Source organism: Pelecanus crispus, chromosome 5, assembly GCF_030463565.1.
Source record: "Pelecanus crispus isolate bPelCri1 chromosome 5, bPelCri1.pri, whole genome shotgun sequence".
In the NCBI taxonomy this organism is placed as follows: domain Eukaryota; kingdom Metazoa; phylum Chordata; class Aves; order Pelecaniformes; family Pelecanidae; genus Pelecanus; species Pelecanus crispus.
The window spans coordinates 11,522,691-11,544,858 of record NC_134647.1 but is presented as its reverse complement, the minus strand read 5'-3'; the positions used below and the strand labels follow the sequence as shown (position 1 = coordinate 11,544,858).

Here is a 22,168-nt window from a genome sequence, read left to right as displayed (position 1 = left end):
CTGCCCGCTTTCGCTTTCGTTTCCCGCTCCGCCGCTCGGGTCCGCGGTTCCCGCCCCGGGGCCCGCTCCAGTTCCCGGCGCTGAGGGGCCGGGCCGGACGGGCGCGCCGCTCACCGCCGGTTCATGGGGCTCCTCCAGGTAGCAGAGCGGGGCGGGGGGGAAAGGCCCGAGGGGCCGGGGCTGGCGCCTGCCCCCCGCCGCGGGGCGGCAGCCCCTCACGGGCCCGGGGCGCGGCGGCTGGAGGTGCCCCGGCGCGGCAGGCCGGGACGGGCTCGCCGGGGCTCAAGGCGCCCCGCCGCCGCCGACGGGCGCTGGGCGCTGGGCGGGCGGCGGGGGACGGCGCTGGGCTCTGGCCTGGCGCTCGGGTGAGGTAAAACGCCGCGGCTCCGCAGCAGCCGCAGGTCGGCTGGAGCGGGGGGAGCCTGCGGGAGACTCCACCCGCAGCCCTGCGGTCACCTGTGGTGCAGCTCTGAATAGCGTTTCAAATGTTAGAAAACTGCGTGCAAATTTTTGAACAGATGGTGCTGCCGGTTTTGCTTGCACGGGAACTGCTCCTGGAGGAACGCAGCCCCTCAGGCAGTAACATGCGTTTTCTCTTTTTTTTTTACAATAGAGTTACAGTGCAGACACCTCGAAAGAGAAGAGTGGCCTAGGTAAGGCTCTCATTTAGCCATCTGTCAAGTGTGCTCATGTATTTAAGTTGAAAATTGCCAGCTGCAGCCAGCAAACTGGCAAACGTTGACGTGGGATAGCCAAAAGCAACCTGAAATGTAGGAATTAGACACGGGTATGAATTGACGTTATTGATTACTTCAACAGGATTTGCTTGCATTTTGCTTTTAAAAGTAAGGGCTCGCAGTGTTTTGATGAACCTGTGCGTATACCTTGTAAGTGCAAAACGTTAGACTCTTTACAAGCAGGTGGAATACCCCGGTGGAAAGTTTGATTAAACTAATACAAATTGATTTACAATAATTAACATAAATACTGTGTATTGTACTGCTGACATCTGCCGGGAGGGGGCTGTATAGCCATAGTGATAATACAAAAACTGCCCTACTCTTTACCATTATTTTTGTACCCTAAAAGAAGTGGTTTAAAAAGCCCTTCTGAATTCATAAGTTCCTTACAAAGAAGGAACTTGCTTGTAGGCTTTAAGTGCGGACCAAAGAGGAGCCACAGAGTTAAAGACAAAGCTCAGCGTAAGATCTCTATGGCACGGTTAAATGAACGGATCGGCAAGTGTCGCTCTGCCGGGGTGGCTGCGGGTCACTGGCTCTGCAAAGGCCTGTGGTACTCACCCTTGCGCATTGCTGGAAATCAGTAACAAAATGCTAAGAATGCCCTGGAGAGGACAGAGGCAGGCTACAGCCCTCTCTGCAAAACAAACTCAGAGGAGGAGCAGTGGTGTTTTCTGCTTTTACAAGCATTTTGAAGCCCTGATTATGGCATGGCTTTTCACATTTGCTTTCTCAGCTGGAATTTTAGCGGCAAATGCAGCACAGCATCACAGTGGCACTGCAGCCAGTTAGCAAAGCCCTGTAACAGCATCTGTTTCAAAGGTGTTCCTCTCATACTTGTCTGCTTCTTCCTCTTCCTTCTCACCATTGATTCTCAGCCCATTCAGTTGTGCTGCTACATCAGTCTTTGAGGTTGGTGCTCTAAATCAAATTAAGTTTTGTGGTGTGGTTTGGTTTTTTTAAATTCAGATTATGTCACTAATTCATTTAAGGATATGTCCCTGACAATGGTCATGTCAGCCTAATGGTGGGGAGAATAAACAGTAGGAGAGAAAGAGAGAGAGAGAACAAGTAGCAGGAGGAGACACATCTTAACCTAGTGTCCTCCTCAGATGAACAGCAAGGCAAACCCAAACCCTCAAGTCACTGCAGGCTCAGTGATATTGTTGTTGTCATCTTTCAGTGCCTTTGGAGGAAGAATAGGGAAAGAGAAGCGATCAGCCACTTCTAAGGAAAAGGTATTTGCCCAAGGTGCCTACAGGCTATATGCTGGTAATCCCTCTGCTGAGAGGACTCTGGGTAGGCTGTTTGGGGGCTCATGGCATATTTATCATAGAATCATAGAATGCTTTGGGTTGGAAGGGACCTTTAGAGGTCATCTAGCCCAACCCCCCTGCAGTGAGCAGGGACAGCTTTAACTCGATCAGGTTGCTCACAGCCCCGTCCAACCTGACCTTGAATGTTGCCAGGGGTGGGGCCTCTACCACCTCTCTGGACAACCTGTGCCAGTGCTTGACCACCCTCATTGTAAAAAATTTCTTTCTAATGTCTAATCTAAATCTATTCTTCTTTAGTTTAAATCCGTTATTCCTTGCCCTGTCACAACAGGCCTTGCTAAAAAGATTGCCCCCATCTTTCCTGTAGGCCCCCTTTAAGTACTGAAAGGCCGCACTAAGGTCTCCTCGCAGCCTTCTCTTCTCTAGGCTGAACAACCCCAGCTCCCTCAGCCTGGCCTCATAGGAGAGGTGCTCCAGCCCTCGGATCATTTTTGTGGCCCTCCTCTGGACCCACTCCAACAGGTCCATGTCCTTCTTGTGCTGAGGGCCCCAGAGCTGGATGCAGTACTCCAGGTGAGGTCTTACCAGAGCAGAGCAGAGGGGCAGAATCCCCTCCCTCGACCTGCTGGCCACGCTGCTTTTGATGCAGCCCAGGATATGGTTGGCTTTCTGGGCTGCAAGCGCACATTGCCGGCTCATGTCCAGCTTTTCATCCACCAGTACCCCCAAGTCCTTCTCCGCAGGGCTGCTCTCAATCTCTTCATCCCCCAACCTGTACTGATACTGGGGGTTGCCCCATCCCAGGTGCAGGACCTTGCACTTGGCCTTGTTGAACCTCATGAGGTTCACACAGGCCCACCTCTCCAGCTTGTCCAGGTCCCTTTGGATGACATCTCGTGCTCCTGGTGTGTCAACCGCACCACTCAGCTTGGTGTCATCTGCAAACTTGCTGAGGGTGCACTCGATCCCACTGTCTGTGTCATTGATGAAGATGTTAAATAGCACCGGTCCCAGTACGGACCCCTGAGGGACCCCACTTGTCACCGGGTCTGACATCTGCCAGGTCACAAGAAGATAATCTTGAGGACAGACTGCTTCAGAGGAGGATGTGTGCTCTCTCTGAGGACACTGATTGGCAGCCTGCCACTCCTGTGTCTGCCTGTGTTCAGTTACCGGAAGGGAGGTGGTTGTTGATTGAAAAGATGAAACTGGAAGTATTCACAGGCTTACAGGAAACAATGGACAGCACAATAATGGCTGTTTCTCAGAATCCAAATATGTTAAGTCGACAGAGCACGCCTGAACTTTTCACTTTCCTGAAACTCACACTGCTGTGATTCATAAGGCATTTGAAGGAAAGAGGAGAAGGTCTTGAGGAAAGGTGGGAAAGGAGCTACTAGATGGGCAGGTTAGTTTGAACAGAATAATGAACAATACTCAAGGCCTTGATTTCTTTGCTTAGTTGGGTTTTCTAAGCCTACAAAAAGGAGAAAGAGAAGATCAGGCTATGCCAAAAAATGTTGGTAAGTAGTGACAATAGGATAAAATTGAGAGCTATAAACCAGACTTCTATATAAAAAGTAATGTTTCAACAGCAGTATCTTGGATTTAACTTTACATTATTCTGTATCCTAGGACCAAGGATGGGAATGGATGAGGACAGCTTCATGATCCCCATCAATAAAGATGCCTATGAAGCTCTTAAGAGAAGAGGGGACTGTCTAAGTAATCTCATTTCCAAAAAGTTTGCTTGTACATTGACCTTCAAAAGTACAAAATGCGCTGTTGAGGTATACAGGAAAAAACTAAAGCAGGGAATTGACATTTGTGTTTGTAAGGATGATCTCACAAGACACAAGGTCGATGCTTTGGTGAATGCAGCTAATAAGTATCTAGATCATGGAGGAGGCCTTGCTTTAGCCCTTGTGAATGCTGGAGGGCCGGAAATACAAGAGCAAAGCAATCTTCATGTTCAAATGTACGGAAAACTCACAGCTGGCAAAATAGCAGTGACAGGTGGAGGGAAGCTTCCTTGTAAGAAAATCATTCATGCAGTTGGTCCACAGTGGACCATTTATGAAAAGAACGAATGTTGTTGCCTACTTGAGGAAGCTATTGTGAATGTTCTGAGGTATGCTAGCGCTCCAGAAAATGCTATCAAGTCTGTGGCTATCCCAGCAGTGAGTTCAGGTATTTTTGGCTTCCCACTCAGTTTGTGTGCTCAAGTGATTGTAATGGCTATAAAGGAATTTGTTGAGGCAAGTCCACTAGGCTGTCTCAGGGAAATCCGCCTGGTGAACGTTTGTGAGCCTACAGTTGCAGAAATGAAGAAGGCTTGTGAAAAGTATCTGGGGGATACCAGTTCACTTCAGGAAACACTTTCAGCTTCACCAAGCCAGAGTTCAACTTTCATTAAACATGAAGGCGTTCGCTTGCGCATCGTAAGAGGACTCATTGAAGAGCAGAAGGTAAGTCTGTCCTGTAATATGTTGAACATGGAGTTGTCTCCAAGTCTTTGCAGGATTTGGAGCCCAAGAGTTCACAACACATATTGTGTCGGTCCACTAAGTAGTTATCTTATCATCCTGATGAGAATTTACAAATAAATTCTAGTGGCAAGGAGTTGGGTTTTTTTCTAAATGGGTATTAAAAATTAGAGCATTTTTATTTCTTTTTTGGTATAAATGCTGTTATGGGGTAATAGGAAGCAGCTAAAGATTGGATGATTATTAATAATATATCCCTGTATTAATGTTTATCTTCTTTTTATAAAATCATGGGAGTTCACATTTTATCATGCATTCCCTAGAAGTCTACTCTTATTTTTTGCCTTGCTTTTTTTCCTGTAATTTATGTTCTCATAGGTGTCACTCCTGGATTTATTCAGCAAACACTGAAACAGCTGAAAATAACTTATAGAGATGATGTGCACCTTACCTTTAAACAGTGCATCATTTAAATTGATTCATTTAACTTTTTAGCTAGAAAATCAGGTGCAAAATATATAAGCTTAGCCATAGTAATCCAACAGAGCTCTTAGACTGGAAGCTACATCACAGGAATGGCATTTGCTTTCAGCAAATACTGTATCTTAAAAGAATTCATAACTTATATTTTAAAGAAATATCTTAGTTGAATAGAGAGTTCATTTTTTTGAGGTGAGAGCAAAGGATCGCAAAGTTGACATTGTGGGGAATTTTATTAACCATTTCCGCAGCACTGAAAGTTACCACACGCCCTCAAGACTATGAGGAAAATATGCTCCAAAGTCTTGTATCTTTAGATAATCTTCAAGAATTAAGGTTAGAACTATTACCGCTGTTATTAGTAATATTCTGTAAACAAGAATTTTGCATTTTACATGTTTAATTTGAAATACAGAAGATCTACTATGGGAATCTGCTGTTTCCACTGGGAATTGGAAGCGACCGTAGCTTTGCAGCTCCCCTGTGCGCACTGACCCTGCTAGTTTGGTGACGAGTGCTTGCTGCCTTAACAGGGGGAGCATCTGCGTGGGCTGGGATAACAGACATAGCCATAATTCTCTCCTGCTCATTGATAATTGGCTGCAGAATTGCATTTGATGAGGCGCATATGGGTCACTTCTATAGCTGTGGTAATAATTCTGTTGAATACACTCTGATGACTTGAACAGGTCTTATGCATGCGGTTGGCTTCTGAAAAAACAACCTATGCATTTACTGCCACTAGAAGGTGCATACTTTGATGTATTCCAGTGCTGCCCTTAGTAGTAGTAAGAGAACCTTTCAAACAGCTGATCTGCTGCAGTCAGGCTTTTTTAAAGGAATTGTTCCTAGAAGGAGTGCTCTCTGTAGTAGCAAAGGTTGCAAATAGTAAACCTGAAGTATACTAAAACTTTGCACTCTTTTCTTCCAGACTACAGCCATTGTTATTCCTGTCTCTGTGAATGGCAAGCCTTACTCTCCAGTTTCAACAGAACTGCTGCAAAAAGGGGGTTCAGCTCCTCAGGATGAATTTCATCTTGGATATTCTTCATCTTATAATGAACTCGTAGTAACAAAAGGGCATAATCTGCCCTGTGAGCTTGTACTGCACTTTGTCTGGCCCCGATACCAGCACAAGGTGTTACTGTGTGAGGTGATGATCAGTTAGATTGGATTTTAATTGATTTTCCTGTTGAGTGATGTGAAGACTAAACCACTTGTTTTTCCTGCAGGAATTAAAAGCTGCAGTGACAAGATGCCTGCGTTACCTGCAGGACTACCAGTCTCCCTCAGTTTCTTTTCCAGCAAATGGGATTTGGTCGTTAACACTTCCTGTTGATATAGTGGCAGACACCATGATTGAAGAGGTTTTAAATTTTGCTGGGGCACACCCTGAGAAGAAGATAGATGTGCAGTTTGTCTTTCACCCAGATGACCACAATGCTTGTGAGGTAACAAATTTGTTGTTGACTACCAATAAGGAAAACCCAAAACTGTAAAAATATTCCTATAGATGACTACAAATTAAGATAACCTGAATTCCATACTACTTATAACATTTGTGAGTGGCAGGTCCCTTTATGAAACTATTTGTCTCATTAACAGGTATTATTAAAACTTCATTTTCTCTTCACTAAAGCTGAAGTCTTCACCCTGTGGTCTGATAGGAAGGGGAGGGAGCTCTGAAATTCCCATGACTATCAGTGAATTTATAAGAAAGAGTCTATTCCTAACTCATTAGGGAATAGCTTATTCCTCCCCAGGAAATTTCTTTAACTAATTTTTTTTGCATGAAGTTCCTAGGGCAAAACACTATCAAGACATTATATGACCTAACATGACAGAAGGGTTGCAGACAGACACTGGATGATTTCAACTGTAGTGTGCCATTTTCCACCTTTTGAATATTTGGCCGATGTGATTAATACACAACTATTTTAGATAGCCATCTATTAGGAAAGTACAGAGTTTGCCTTTGTTCCCATTTAACTTCAACCATCCATTCTCTCAACAGGTGCAAGAACTAGGTGGAGGGAGGTTGGAACTAGATGAACTTTAAGGTCCCTTCCAACCCAAACCATTCTATAATTCTAAGATCAGATCCGTGTTCTGTAACAGTCCCATAAGCTCTAAAGGAAGCTATATGACAGCTATGTGCTCATCACTTAATCCCTTGATAATCAGGGCACAGTAGAATCTCTTTTTGCTGAAAAAAGAAGGAAAGGCAATTTGCCAGATGCCAAATCCACTGCTTAGCAGAGCAGCGCTGCTCAGAGGCTTTCCATGTGTGATCATGAAGAGGAGCTTTGGGGTAAAGGCAGGGCAATAGTCTGGGTTTTAAAACTGAGTAAGGATTCATCAGCGCTAAACTGCAAGTAATGAACACCTTTATCTACTGTGGTTTCATGAATTCAGATATGCCACAACCACAGGGAGTTGGTGCCATTCAGTGTGTAAGGTGTCTTACCTTAGGAGACATAGAAGAACAGGAATGCATTTGATATTGTCAGGATTAACATTTTGGGAAAAACAAATGTCAGCTATTAACAATTTCAGAATTTGGGGGGGTGGTATAACTACAGCTGTAAACTGCTTATCTAACAGAGTTTTGAAGAGATGAATTGCATATTTGACAACAGAGATTGCAAACTGCTCCTAAACTTTTCTTTTTCAAGGTTTTCCAGAGAAAATTTTATTTGGCCACACAGAAACTGAGAGAAAAGCAGTGTAACAACAGAAGTGATCATTTGGGTAAGTAATGAAGACAAGGGGCATTTCAAGTAAATGAGCACTCCAGGTTGGAGAATCTGAAATCACATTCCTTTAAAAAGAACTTAGTATTTGCATATGTGTCTTGGGGAAAGGGGAAGGCAAAAATGTGTGAGCACTTTGCATTTTTACATTGATAGGAATGGAACTGGGTAGTCCCTTATAAGATTTTCAAACATAAAAATCATTGTCAGTGCCTAACTTGTTGGAAGTCATTTAGTGGGAGGCACATAAATTCTGCATGTGTGGGGTTTTGGTTTGGGTTTTTTTTCTTCCTGAAAACCTTACCTCCTGGTATCTGATCTCTTTTTTTTTTTTTGAGCATACCAGAAGAGTAGTGTCTTTCTTGCACTGTACATCTTGGATTACATATAGGAATTTGTGACAGCACTTGAAAGCTCTTCACTCTTCTGATGCACTTGTATTAAAAAAAAAAAAAAAAAAAAAAAAAAAATCTTTCTTCCAGGTGAAGAGTCAGGCAGTCAAAGTGTAAAAGAGACTGCAAGTAATGAACCAGCTATTGAACTTAAAGGGAACACACGTACAGCATTGGAAGCAGCAGAATCGTGGATCCAAAGCATGGTACAAATTCAGGAAAGTCACCGTGCTATTATTGAAAACAACTTCATTTTTAGCCTCGGTAAAAAGGAGTTTGCAGAACTATTTCAAGAGCAGCATTCTAGCGTATGTGTATCAGAAGTAGTGCGAGGTGGAAAAGCAAGACTGGAATTTCAGGGCCCCCCTGATGCTGTGATTGATGCAGTGCTGGCAACTGAAAAATTACTGCTTGCTATGCAAGAGAAGACTACAGCGAAACAAGAGGAACTGCTGTACTTAATGGGTATGTAAAGTAAATAAGTGACTAATTAAGTAAATAAGTGACTAAATAAGGTCCAGTATGAAGCAACATGTATCTATGTATTTCTGAGTGTGGACAGACGTGCATGCAGTTCACACACATACTGAGCATTGCTCTAATTACCGTTATTACTGTACTTTGATCATAGGAGCCCCTGAAAGAGCATTTGTTAGCTTTGGTTACTCACTTGGCAATATTCCCAGTAGGGCACAGTTTATGCACGGGCTGCCCGTTGTACAGCCAGCTGTAACGCTGGCCTCCTCCAGGACACCTTCACTTCATAAGCCTGGCCACTGGAGACTTACAAAATTTGCACCTTAATTAACACATACCTTTGCTGAGCTCTTTTGCTAGCTGCAGCTGGACCGCTCTTGCAGGACCCACCAATGGACTTGTTCTGCAGAGCCCCCAGCTTTCACTAGCAGTGGGCAGAACTAGTGGCATTACAGAAAGCTACCGAGTGAGCCATTTTAACTCACGTTTGTATAGTCATTCAGTATAGATACCATTACATGAAAGTTGGGCTGCAGAGAGATGTAATGGAGAAGATAAACTGCTTTTCTGTGATTTTCTCTCTCTCTCTCTCTGTTTTCTTTACTAAATGTAGAAAAAAAAAAAAAATATGTATCTCTCTCAATCCCTCTCAGTATTAGCCTCTGGCATTACTTTAGAGAATACTTAACAGTCTTTGTTCTTAACTAAACTACCAAACTAAAGTACTGGATCCCTCCTCCTTGCCTTTGCTTCAGATGTTATGATATATGAAATTTTTACTCCCTCATTTGTATCCAGACCAAGCAGAAGCAGGTCAGCTTTCAGAAGAACACCTTCACAGGACGGATACTACTAAAAGGGTCCAGATTTCACTGGTGGACTCACACCTTCAGGAGTTTAAAGACAGACAGAAACAGTTTGAAAAAGCTGGGCTTCGTGTTCTCAAGGTAAAGAGGGTATTCATGGAAAAACTAAGTCTCAGCTGATAAATTTGAACTAACATGTTTAACGTATGCTTAAAAAACTCAGATGAACTATTTCAATATATTGCTTTTAAAAATTAAGATCAAATCAGCCTCATCTTTAAAATAGATGTAGTCTATTATAGATGTAATAAAAAGTATTTTAAACATAATGCAAATGACCAGAAAAGTGTGGTTAAATTCTGAGAAGTCCTTTTAACTGTACTGTATATTCTGCCTCCTATTTCATGCTTCAAATGTTCCTTTATAGGACTCTAGAGAAATAGGAGATTGGTATGTTGGAATGAGTACAATATTCCAGGACACTAACGCACACAGCGTCTCTGTTTTCTTCTTGTGAGCTTGACACCAAAAATTAGCAACTGAATTTGTCAGAGTTATGATCTGATTAGTAGTGTGTTGAAGTTGGGATCTTGCTTGGATATAAGCACTTCACGGAGCAGGAGGAGGATGAGGCTGTGCAACACAGAGAAGTACGGAGGATTGCAAGCAGGGTTTTTGCGTGCCTAGTAGTAACAGCGGGTAACTGGAAACCAGACTGACACGTGCCGAGCTGCCTTTCATACAAGAAAGGTATTTAACATTGAAATAATAGCAAATGCCAACCCGATGAAAGCAAGTGCTTTTGATCTGTGGATCTAAAGACTTTGTTGAGGCTCAACACAAAGGCTACATCGGAATTTAAAACAGTGCTGCACTGAGGATCGGTCATAGCTCAGTTAATGACTTAACAGAGCAAAAGCTTGATCGTGCTGCAGCACCTGCTTGTTTTTAGCTGCGCAGTCAGAAGTCTGGCACAAGCAGGTTGCTGGGGAAGAGGCCTGGCACGCCACCGGTGCTGACTTTTGCCATAGGACTGTGGCTGGCCCACTGGTTGAGTCAGGTAGGGGAGCGAGAGCTGCAGCGCAGCCAACTTGCCTGAAGTTCCGTGTGGTGTCACACTGCGTGCAGCCACGCTTTCCAGACACAAGCTAACTTAAAGGATCTTTTTTTCCCCCAAGAGCTGTCAAGTGTTGATCAACGAGAGCTGAAGGTTCTCCATGCCTTACAGGACACTTGCAGTTCTTTACAAGATGAGGCTGTAAGCAGCCACACGGCTTATTCTCACGTATGGCTGATAATCTGTTCAGCGCAGCTCAAGTACCGGAAATTAGTACACTAGGATGTATTTCCACTGATTTCAATGAGAGGCATGGGACAGTGGCATTGGTTCTTTCCCTGTGGATCAGTTGCACGCTTCACATACCTTATCTGCTACGTGGTCAATGCATATAAGCTAAATCAAAGGTTCTTACGTTGAAGAACATAGCCTGAACAAAAGCACTCATGGATTTCGTGGATATCGGTCTCCATTTGCTTATACTACACTATTATTTATGTTACAGATTGAAAAGATACATAATGCTCTTTTATCTGCTGCATTCCAACAAATGAAAAAAAAAATGGAAGGAAAGCGAGGTACCTCCAAAATAACCCACAAGTTGTACCAACATGTTCCTGCTGAGTTCTGTAGCTCAGTGTGCCGAACTGGATTTCACAGGATGTATTCTCCACCAACAGGTAATAACTTGCTTTGGCATCTTTAATCAGAATGAACAGTGACTGACTACCAAAGTTGGATTAAAATCAGAAAAAATGGCATTCCTAAACAAGAACTGTTTCTTACCTGGATTTAGATCATATGAGCTTACTTTGTTTATCTACAGTAGGACTTTCCTGGTTTTCCTGCCTGATACTATAGAGTCAGTAAGGCTCTGGGAGGATAAGCCTGGATTCTAGCCTAGCCCAGGCTCTGTTGACAGAATTGTTGATACGCACATAATGCCATGTCCAAGTTTTATTTTGTTGCATCACTCTCTTTATAGAAAGACAACATCCTTATTTACTTGATGCAGACACACATTCAGCAGCTTGATGCGTTAAAGCACGTTCAAAGGAATCAGAGAAAAATTGAGGCTGGAAGGTACTGAAGGTTATCTAGCCTCACCTGCTGCTCAAATCGGGTGCCATCAGAAATGGCAGATGATCTGACTGAGCAGACTGCCCTTCAAATGAGAGTACATTTAGGAAGAAAGCTATGGTGTCTATGAAATATTGTAGTAGACTGTAGTACAGATGCTTTCAGAAATGGAGAGAATAAGCATTTGGCACCTCATCCTGCAATAGGTGAAGGGCGTGATATTTTGCTTGTCAAATGCAGAATTAGGATTTCAGGTGCTAAACTGTTCAAAAAGTGGAGATTTTCCTTTCCTTGTCTATGCAATGTACGTGGCACATTTTCACACTTTCAGAGTAATAAATAGGATGATGGTCTCATTTCATTTCTTTGCACTTTTTCATGTGATACTGTAATAGCATTTTTATGTAGCATTCTCCTTAGAAATCCCAAAGGTTTTTTTGTAGTTTGCATTATTAAGAACTTACCCTCTTTGGTGCTTATCAGAGTCACGATGACAGAAGTGTTTATATAAATGCGTTATACCTTGATGTTTCTATCACTGGATTAAAAGTTAAATCCGAATGGCCGTCACTGGAGTAGCAGTTAAATTGGAACTGCCATCAGCTGTCATTGCTCATGATTTCAGTGGGAGGTCAGTGCTAATGTCAGAGCCACTTAACACAAATTGACTTCCAAAAGGATGACACGCACTGAGCAATAACCATAAAATGTAATACTGAATCAGGAAGTGGTCTCTAGAACCCATTGTTAAAGGCTTTTTTTTTTTTCTTTTCCTTCTGAAAATGTTTCTTTCTTTTTCCAGAACAAAAATACGGAGCTGGCATCTACTTTAAAAGGAACCCAAAAAGCCTAATCGAGGGTAAAGATACATGGGAAACAGAATCTAAAATGTACGTGTTTGAGGCTGATGTATTAACAGGCTTATACACTAAAGGCAAGCTGTCTTACATTATACCACCGGCAGTGGCGGGGGATGCCATTCAGGTATATGACAGCTTAGTAGATGATGTAACCAATCCCAACACCTTTGTCATTTGCAACAGTGTTGGGGCCCTTCCACAATATTTGTTGACTTGTTCCCAAGTGACGGAACGAGTAGCACCCTGAGTAAGAATTAATCGGAACTGTAGCTATTGTGAAGACCCCCTCAGAACAAAGTCTAGCACTTAGATTTTTAAGAGGATGCTCTAACGAGTAACATGCTGTGATCCAAGTGCCTTGTACAAAGTGCTCTGAAATATCCACGAACAAAAAAAGTGAAGTCAATACCTTGAAGAGATTAGAACAAAATTGTCTGTGAATGAAAATGGAAGGGAAAGCATCACAAAATACAGTTTAACATTTATCTGGTCATTTACTTTATGCCTTAAAGTGTTCTGAGCATGTGACTATACAGTTGATGTTTGCGTTGGCTGTCATTCTTCCATTACATTTTCTTAATCTGAAATATTGCATATATTAGTGAAACCCAAGAAATCTGGGTTGTGCCTTTTGATTCTTAGATTTTCTTTTGACTTAAATAGCTGAATGTATCAGGTGAAAGCTGTTTCCCACTTACGGACATGCTATTAAATACACATGATTATGACAAATGTGAGGTAATACTTCATGATTTCTAACAGTAGTTGCTGTTACAGCTTTTATTAGTTAAGAGATTCCGAGCATTGTAGTTACATGTATTCAAAATAAAAAGTATGAATTACACTGTCAGCTAACCTGTTATTTTTCCATATAGTCTTAAGAGCCTGACTTGGATGGTATTTGAACTTCAGATTTCTCAGCTGTGTTCAATCTCTTTGAAAGGCTACAAAATAGTAGAAAACTGGTTCAAGCCACAGCTTGAAATTGCTCTTCAATTAATCTACCTTTACCAATATCTTTTAAAGATTACATTGTCAACCTTGTCGCTAGATATCCGCACATTGCTTCTGTGAAGCCAGTAAATGGAAAAGTCTAAGAGCTATTATACTTATTTCAATGCAAAAGGGGATTCAGTCCAGCTCTCAGGTACTTTGAAACTTTCTGTAGTAAAGCCTGAAACTATGTCTTGATGTTAGCAGGGTTTAAAACAAATATATTGCCCCAAACTAAAAGTTACTACCAGATTTGTCCAAACTGAAGCTTTCAAAGCCACCAGTTATGGCCCTAACTAAACACCCCAGCAGCTTATAACAGTGCTGTGATACAGAAATAAAGGCTCATCTGCCAATATCATGTCTGCTTCTAGATTGAAAAGTCATTTGTGGTTAAAACTGTAATTATCTGGGGAGAAGAAAGGCTTGCATAAAACTATTAAAAAAAATGACACTGTCATATGAAAAGTGTTTCATCCACATGTAAAGCACTGTGCTAATGGACAGCAGTCTGAACCCTAAACCTAAAACACAGATGAAATTAGTGTTTAATAAAACTTTTCAAAATAATTTGATAATGAATTCCCAGCACATTTGTACTGCACCTGCAACTCCCAAGACAGTAGTCTTAGTGCTAGGAACCACTCAAAAGTCCAAAAGAAATTAGGTTATAAAAGTCTAATTTTGAACTCTGAGTGAGGTTGCAAGTGGAAGATTTTTTGAACCATTGCAAACCAAACTTTTCAATTAATATAATCATATTTGGGGTTTTTTTATTATTATTTTTCGGATCAGCTATGTCTACATTCTTGCAAAAGAACAGCTTTTGTAGTGTGTGAGCCTGTGCTCTAATGCAATGTTAAACGGGGACCCCATTTAACCCCCATGAACTTGTAAGAACCATCTAACACATATGAGTCTTGTTCTTGCAGAAGTCCCAAGGTTGCTTTTAGATAGTATGCTGGAAGTTTGAAAACAGAATTAGTCTATTTCTATTTTAACTTTTCCATTTAAGCAACCAATTCTTCTCCTCTATTTCTGTCCCATTTTTCCTGATGTTTCTTGATTCACACATTACTGCCAGAAAAACACACAGCTGTAGATTTAAGGTTTGGTAGGCAGCACTGAACAAGAATAAGCTCTTATTTCAGCTTGCTTCCTTTTTTTAAAGGAGTTTCATGGCAGGATTTTTTTTTTTCCCTCTCTTCCTTTTTGAAAAAACTCAATATGGAGTTTCTGAACTACTGCAACAATTTCTAACAAGCATCAGTTTTCAAAAAACCTCAAATAATATTTTTTTTTTTTTTGGCACAATGTAACAGCTTTTCTCCTACTCGGAAGAATGAAGTTTTCATAGTGCAGTATTATTTTAATACTGTTACACAAATACTGGTAACAATGTATTTCACTAACAACCTTTTTATTAACTTTGTAACTCTTAACTGCATCTGAAAAACGTTGGTAATCAGTTTAATAGAAAAATATAATTACTGAGAAAATTTTAACAGCTTACTTGAATGCCCAGCATATGCATCCTCCTTCCTCCACACACCCCCACAGTTTATAAGGATTCAGTCCTAATGAATATTTATCTTGCATTAATTATAGCGAGATTTTTTTCTAGTATATAATTTCTACTTAAGTTCACCTGTGCTCGCTGCACTTTGTGATATAATATACCTTCTATATGTATATATAGTTTTTTAAAAACTGGTAATGTAAGAGGTTGTATATAATTATTTTCATCTGGTCCTCAAAAAGAATAATTTCATATACAGAAACTAGAAAATAAACCCAGCACGACCTAGACGTACCAAGTAGTACATATTAAAATAATTACCACAGTAATTGAAAATTCCTGATCTTAGTCCTACAATAATCAGTTAACTAGAGGCTACTCCACAGCCTCTGGAATTTCTCTGTTATCCACAATAAGGGTATGAATAATTCCTTCCTTTCGTTTTCCACTGCTGACAGCCTTAATGCAACAGCTGTGATCACCAACACTGAAGTGAGTTTCAGTCCCATCTTCTACAAATTCACCCTGTGAGAAAGGAGACAAAAATAAAACCAGACATGCGCTATTTTAGTAAAATAAAAGTTTGAGTGCAGACTGTTTCCAAAGTCAAAATCACTTGTAGTTCCCACAATTAGAGCAGCCATAGGTACTGGCAACAGATACAGTGCAAATGCTGAACAAAGCTGCAGAATCTCAGACAGGGCTTTGTCAAGCCGTCCAGTTAAAGATTTGTGGGTATTAAATGTCAATCAAAATTTCACATAATTAGAAATAGTAAAGTTGGAGTTTGTGAATTAATGTCGTTGATCCATATCAGTAAAACAAAACCAGAAAAGACAGTTTCCTTCCGAGTCGTGTAGTACAGCCAATAAGCATCACGCAAACCTGTGCTGAAGTGGCAGTAAAACGTGAAGGATTTAGTGGTGCCTTCTACAGCAGGACAAAGAGATCCCTGAATTGAGTGTAACAGTTGTGTGTTTTGGATAGACAGCTCCTGCTGCAGCTATATAACTTCCTATGACGGATTTTGCCACACATGGCCATGTTTCTGTCATCATCTTTGGGAGAGCAGAAAAATCCATGTGCCACTCTAATGCAAGCACAGTTTGACAACTAAACCTGTACTCGTATCTTGCAAGAGTATCTCCGAGTGCATTTATTACATTACAGAAAAGGCTGAGAACCATCAAGAGCAGAAGTTCTAATTCACTGAGAGAGGATGGTTCTTCCACTGATTACTGAAGAAACATTTGGTAAATCTTTTCATCCTATTCTCAAGTGTAGCAAAACTGATGATTTTACAATTTGTACTCATCCAAGGGATTACTTGTGGCAGTAGTAATCACAGCGACAGCTCTCTGGTGAGAAAGCACATTCTTCAAGGATGGGGAAGCCTACATAGTATGCATATTGAAAGCCATCATAATATAAAAAGACAACAAATAGATTAAGCCTTCTAGCTGTCAACCTGCTCTAAAAATCAATGCAGATGTGACAGAAAGACAAAAGATTTGATTTGTTCCAACGAGACTCTTAAGCCCTAAGTGTTCAGGACCATCTCTAGATGGAAAAAACTTGTCAGTCATAACAGACTACATGTCTTCAACTTCCAGTCACCACTAACACAAGCAGGTGTGGATGAGGTGGCTCTACACTCTGCATCAAACTCAAGTCCCTCCCACTCCCCTGAAAGTTTTCTCCCTAAAAACCCTGGACAACCAACCCAGAAGATTTATTTTGCTTGTCTAAAAAGTGTAAAAAAAAAAAAAAAAAAAGCATTGTTTATCCTTAAATAGACAGATGTTTGGCATCCCAACTAAAATACTGTCAGTTGTAAAACACAGTGAAGGACATTCGGAACAGACTAATGGTGTACTGGCGTATGCTCATACTCTGCGGTAAAGTGAGGTAACGTGCCCCTCTGTGGCTTGTTTTGCTGAGCTTTGGTTATCTAGCCATAGCCTGTGGAAAGCCTTTGGAAATGATCACGTACCGCTGTTTCCATTTTTTGACCATTGCACCACACATCCATAGTGTCCTTTTCTGTAAAGGAAAAAGAAAACAAGAAGTAGAAAGAACAAATTTTTGTTTCCCTCTACAGACAAGAAGTTCTGGAATTTAAAAAATTTACTGCTGAATTTTACTTTCAGTCCCCAAAAGAAGTTCCTCAGTAGCCATAGGACTTGGACTACAGGGTTTGTTCTTATATTGGAGAGATGGGAGGCTCTGTCACCAATGGGCACACAACTTTCGCTGTGAGCTACGTTTTTACCTTTCCCTAGCCCTAGCTATTAACACTGGGTTGTTCTGAATATTGTCAGAGATATTCTGACATTCTTAAACTGAAAAACCTGAAGACAGAAAAATGAAGTAATTTCTGCTAATTATCTGAGTGCTGTTTATTCAGTGAAGCTCTAACATTTTTTTCCAGGTCGGTTTAATTCAAAAGCAGCATTATTTAACATCCATCACACTGTTTGTATTCCTAAAATCTCCTTGAAAACCCAAGTACCACTTTGAATATGAATCTTAGATCTTTTTCATTTGAAACAGAATATTCTTTTACTTCTCCCAGCACATCCTCCTTAAATTACTTTGCTCTAGAATTCACATTACTGACACTGTCATCCACAGGACATCAGTAGAGAGCTGAACACTGTTTGCCTTTTAAGTAAGCATAGGGAGATTAAAAGTATGTGAGGAGACTAATCTGTTTCTGGCACTAAAATTGTCTGTCTTCCCCACCCCCCTTCATCTGAGGGCAGTTCATCCTGTCCTGAGGCTTAAGAAGAAATCGGAGCCCAAGATCTCTTGTCTTCAGATCTAACCATACAGCAATACCTAAGTGAAAGTTTTCCCACTAGATGCCACAGACAAACTCCTCAGGGGATCCCTTCCTCCCATCTGTTTGTAATGTATTTGGGAAAAGGGGAGCAGAAGAGACAAAATGTATTGCCTTGCTATTAAGAAAGTGAAGAAACATCATCTGAAGTTTTTAGATTAAATTTGTGGTTAAGAAGTGATGCAGAAAAAAGGATGCTGATTGATCTATCAAAAATGTAGATTAACATTGTCGCACTTCTTCAGTTAAAGACTCCTTGACTTTGGCTTGTGATTTTTGGAAGGAAAGCCTGGTTACCTGGTTAACAAACTTACACACACGGCGGGTTTGATCACATCACAGATAACACTTCTATAACATGCTTCACCTGGAGAACTGTCTTGCTACCGCAGCTCTATGGATACAGAAACCTCAACTCCTTCCAACCTTTTTTTTTTCACCTTTTTTTAAATCTAGGCCATGCTGCTGTAGAACAGAACACTGACAGCAAGCTCACACGGGTGTAACAAGACCATTATTTTTTTCAGACTTTGGCATCTAATTCCAAACTTCTACACCATGCAGGATTTTACCCTGCAACAGTGCTAGCCACTGGACTGTGCTTTCTCTTAATTACCAATTATTACATGTATACAAGTTTATTCAAAGGCAGCAACATGAAGTCACTCAATGTTTACTTACCTAGAACAACTCTATAGTCCGTACCACCCAAGCTCAGTACCCAAGTATTGGTTGTTTTTGACCTGTTCTCCATATACTTCTTGAGGCTCTTTCCATTGATCTCCAAAGTATATTCATATGCAAAGCCACTGACTGCATCAATGTTAATAGTAGCTTTTGTTTTGGCTGCTCCAACAGTGAATGTTTCTTTACCCACTAATTTAAACATCCATTCTTTTCTTATTTCTTCCTGTAGAATAAAACAAAGACAACAGGTATTAATTGATAAACCTGAATACATGTTTTAGTATCAAAAAAAATTGAACTAGAAGTGGGGAGACAGCTCAGTAATCAACTATTACTTCAGAACGAACAAATACATGATATGTATGTCTAGAGTGCCTCTGCCCAAGGACAGCAAAGCACTTCATGAACACTCACACCTTAACTGTAACTGAAAAAAGAAAGAATGATGCAGTTCATTAAATTAGGTGAAGTTAACCAACTGAATATACGTCACTTGCATTTATTAGTCTTTTGTTTGTTCTGATGCCTGTTGCATGGAAGTGCACTTATATAATCTGTATCATAGTGAATTTTGAGCACATAGCAATTTCACCTTTCCATCAACATAGACAACACGTTTTCCTGAAGTGGTCCCATGTTCAAATTCAATCTTATGAACACCATCACTTAAAGCTACTTCCCAAACAGCCACCAAATCTGTCATCTTCTCTAAGTGGCTGTACCGAGACCTATGGAAACACCAACAAAGTAAATTAATTGTCATTGAAAGAGTTAAATTATGGATTTCTATAGTTCAAAGCTTTACTGCTTCAGGGCAAGTCGCTTTTTACAAATGAAAAATGAGACTTGAAAGAACAGGCTTACAGAATTGCTTATATTTTCATGTTTTTCAAACATTCAAATATGACAAAATATCACAAAATCACAAAATATAAAGAGACAGTTAAACAGGCTCACTTTGACGAACACCATACAAAGACATATATATCCATCTAACCTCTAAAACTTCCATTTCAGGTGACAGTATGGTTACAAAATTATACTTAGAATTCAGATATTCAGATGTTAAAATACAGTATTTTGATTGGTCTCTGAGAAAGTGTTTTAGCCTTTTAAACTTGAAAAAATAGTCAGGATGTCCAGTGTAGCTATTATCTGTTTTAACAGATTTGTCTGTAATCTTTCTCATAAACATTACTTCCAGCATTCAGAAATGCAACTCGGCATACACAAACACCCACAAGGGAGGAGATCTGGCAAGATATCCTTTCATTTAAGTATTTTTTAAAGTTTAGATACAGTCATAAGTGACCACTGGAACTGTGGATATCTTTCCAAATCTGCTCCTACCACAGTTCTGATTTTTTACCTCACTTCATCTTCACAGACAGTTATCTCCTCACGGGATGCCATAGTAACCAAAATGGCTTTTAATCCAATTAGCAGCAAGAAAAAAAGAAAAGCAGAATAGCAGCATAGAAGGGTTTTCTCCATTTAAGATAAAGGACATTTTTAAAAGTGTAATGAATTATCATGCACTGCCATATATATGATGAAATGCAAACATAATTCTTCCTTAGACAGGCAAATATAAGTATTCTTTACAAAATTAGTAAGCGCAATTTATCCTAACTTTATTAGCACATCATGATGTTCTCAGTTAGTTGATGGAAAAATGGTTTGCCTAACTTGTGAGCAAAAGCTCAGAAACGGACAACTTGACTAAAGCAGGAACCAAATCCAGAGCTGCCCATCTCAGTCACAAACCGTAACAAACTATGGACTGTTGCCACCGCAGGGAAAGTGAAATAGCACAGGCAACAATTTCAACTACTCATTTCTCTAAACCAGTGTAGTAGTTTTCAACAATCGCATTAGCAATTTGACCTGGCAATTCACTCATAGAGTCTATGTAAACCACAAATAAATCACTAGTTTCTTTCTTTGGAGGTTTTTAGACCATGACCATGTTTTACAACGCTGCTGACTTATTTATTATTTTCACTAAACAAATTAATTTGTTAACAGCGATCTGCATTGTCTGTGCATATCAATAAGCATAATTTAAGTAAGCGCAAATAAGTGAATTTTTGATAAATTGTACTTTTCAGTGAAAAATGAATTAAAAGTAAAGTTGTAAGTTCTAGGGTCTCTCTTCAGCATAACAGAGGAGTGTGCATTTAAAAGTTAAACCTCCTTCACTCTGTCTTGAGCTTCTATTTTAAAATATGCTCAAGTACACTGCTGTATTACTGTCTGTGGTTTTGTCATTTCTGTTCATAAACTGAAAAATAAGTTTTATAAACAGTGAAACCGTTTTAAGGATTATTTAATTCTCATGGTAGTGAACAGTCTGCACCACCTAATAAATGCCGAGGAGGTTGTTTTGGTTGTTCCTAAAGTTACGGGTCGACGTCTGTGAAGGCTCGCATCTCCTGGCACGCAGCGGCAGTCAGGCGGGCTGTATTTCTGCGCTTCCCCCTTCCCCTTCTCATCAAAGGAGTGGGTGCCGGGGGCTCAGGACAGACCCACGCGTGTCCCTGCCAGCGAATCGACACAAGAAGTGGCCTCGGGAACAAAAAGAAATGCCAGAAGAGGTGGCACCTGAGGCATGTCTACAGCCTGCCCACAGAGAGTGCATCACCCCTGGCAGTACCAACTCTGCTGCATCAATTTTAGCAGATCATTTAGGAGCGATTCTGAAACGGTTAGGAGACATCCCAGAACACACGATTTCTTTTTTTTTTTTTTCTTCTTTTTTTTAGACGAATCACGGTAATGTGGTAATACGCTTTTTCTTTTTTTAATCAAACCTGAAGCCAAACTCTAGGCCAGCTTTATGCTTTCGGAAGGACGGTGGCTACGGTCAGAGCCCGAGGGGAGAGCCGCGCAGTACCGCGCCCGCGCAGCGAGCCCTGACACTCGCTGGCTGCAATGCAGGCACAGGGATTCCTACCAACCGCCCAGCGCCTCATTGCACTGCATTTTCTGTTAATCAAGCCAGCACCCCAAAATGAGAGTTGCTTCTTTAGACGTAAGGACTTGTTTTTAAAACTAGGACAGGATTACCGCTCTGCATCCAGCTAATCCACGCCTGGTAGCAGACAAAGGGGGACGGCGCACTCGGAAGTACATGAACTGCAGAGACGGCAAATTTCTCCCCGCCACCCACGTTTATTGCCAGCAGAGAGGACTTTAAATTAAGTCCTGACGGCCACCTTTCCAAATCCCTCCTCACACGGCTTAGGGCTGACCGCCGCGACCCTCCACCCCCCCCCCCCCCCCCTCAGACCGCGCAGCTCCTCCCTGCGCCGCGCTTGCCCCAGCCTCAAGCAGCGGAGCCCCGCCGCACCCCGGGGGATCCCGGCACGTCCCACCCCTCCTCCGGACCGGGACCGCGGCAGCAGGCGGAAGCACACGCCGCCGGAGACGCGGGCTGCTTCCTCCTGCTCCTCCTCCTCCTCCAGCGGCCGGGCGGTCTCCAAGGAGCCCGGGAAGACCTCCCTCATCCCGCCAGGCGATGCATGTCGGGGCGGGAAGGGAAGGGAGACGAGCGGCAGCTCCCAGGCGCCTGAGGAGAGATCAGGCCTGGGCGGGCGAGCGAGCGACCAGGCGAGCCGGGCCCCGCCGCCCCACGCTCCGCTCCTACCTCGGCGGGGCTCTCCTCCCCCTCGGCTCCCCGCGCCTCAAAATGGCGGCGTGCGGCCAGCGCCGCCCCG

At 41.7% G+C, this 22,168-nt stretch overlaps 2 protein-coding genes across 6 annotated transcripts; one reads left to right on the top strand and one right to left on the bottom strand.

The window, feature by feature from the left end:
* Nucleotides 1-595: 595 nt before the first annotated feature.
* On the top strand, nucleotides 596-13,252 carry PARP9 (poly(ADP-ribose) polymerase family member 9). 4 transcript variants are annotated; one of them, XM_075710487.1, is made up of 9 exons: nucleotides 596-653; nucleotides 3,653-4,485; nucleotides 5,915-6,136; nucleotides 6,216-6,434; nucleotides 7,659-7,734; nucleotides 8,219-8,593; nucleotides 9,404-9,552; nucleotides 10,974-11,148; nucleotides 12,351-13,252. In XM_075710487.1, exons 2-9 carry the CDS (start codon nucleotides 3,661-3,663, stop codon nucleotides 12,653-12,655), a joined length of 2,346 nt encoding a protein of 781 aa, XP_075566602.1. In that variant the 5' UTR covers nucleotides 596-653; nucleotides 3,653-3,660; the 3' UTR covers nucleotides 12,656-13,252. The 4 variants fall into 4 exon arrangements, with proteins under 4 accessions (XP_075566602.1, XP_075566603.1, XP_009490031.2 ...); XM_075710488.1 differs by lacking the exon at nucleotides 596-653 and adding an exon at nucleotides 2,902-3,425; XM_009491756.2 differs by lacking the exon at nucleotides 596-653 and adding an exon at nucleotides 2,902-3,540.
* Nucleotides 13,253-14,766: 1,514 nt separating this feature from the next.
* FAIM (Fas apoptotic inhibitory molecule) lies at nucleotides 14,767-22,119 on the bottom strand. Of its 2 annotated transcripts, none has more exons than XM_075710497.1 (5): nucleotides 22,099-22,119; nucleotides 19,042-19,177; nucleotides 18,444-18,672; nucleotides 16,914-16,963; nucleotides 14,767-15,445 (listed from the first exon to the last, which is right to left on the bottom strand). In XM_075710497.1, the coding sequence occupies exons 2-5, from the start codon at nucleotides 19,150-19,152 to the stop codon at nucleotides 15,296-15,298; spliced, it is 540 nt and encodes a 179-aa protein (XP_075566612.1). In that variant the 5' UTR covers nucleotides 19,153-19,177; nucleotides 22,099-22,119; the 3' UTR covers nucleotides 14,767-15,295. The 2 variants fall into 2 exon arrangements, with proteins under 2 accessions (XP_075566612.1, XP_075566611.1); XM_075710496.1 differs by lacking the exon at nucleotides 22,099-22,119 and adding an exon at nucleotides 20,812-20,862.
* Between the last annotated feature and the right edge of the window lie 49 nt (nucleotides 22,120-22,168).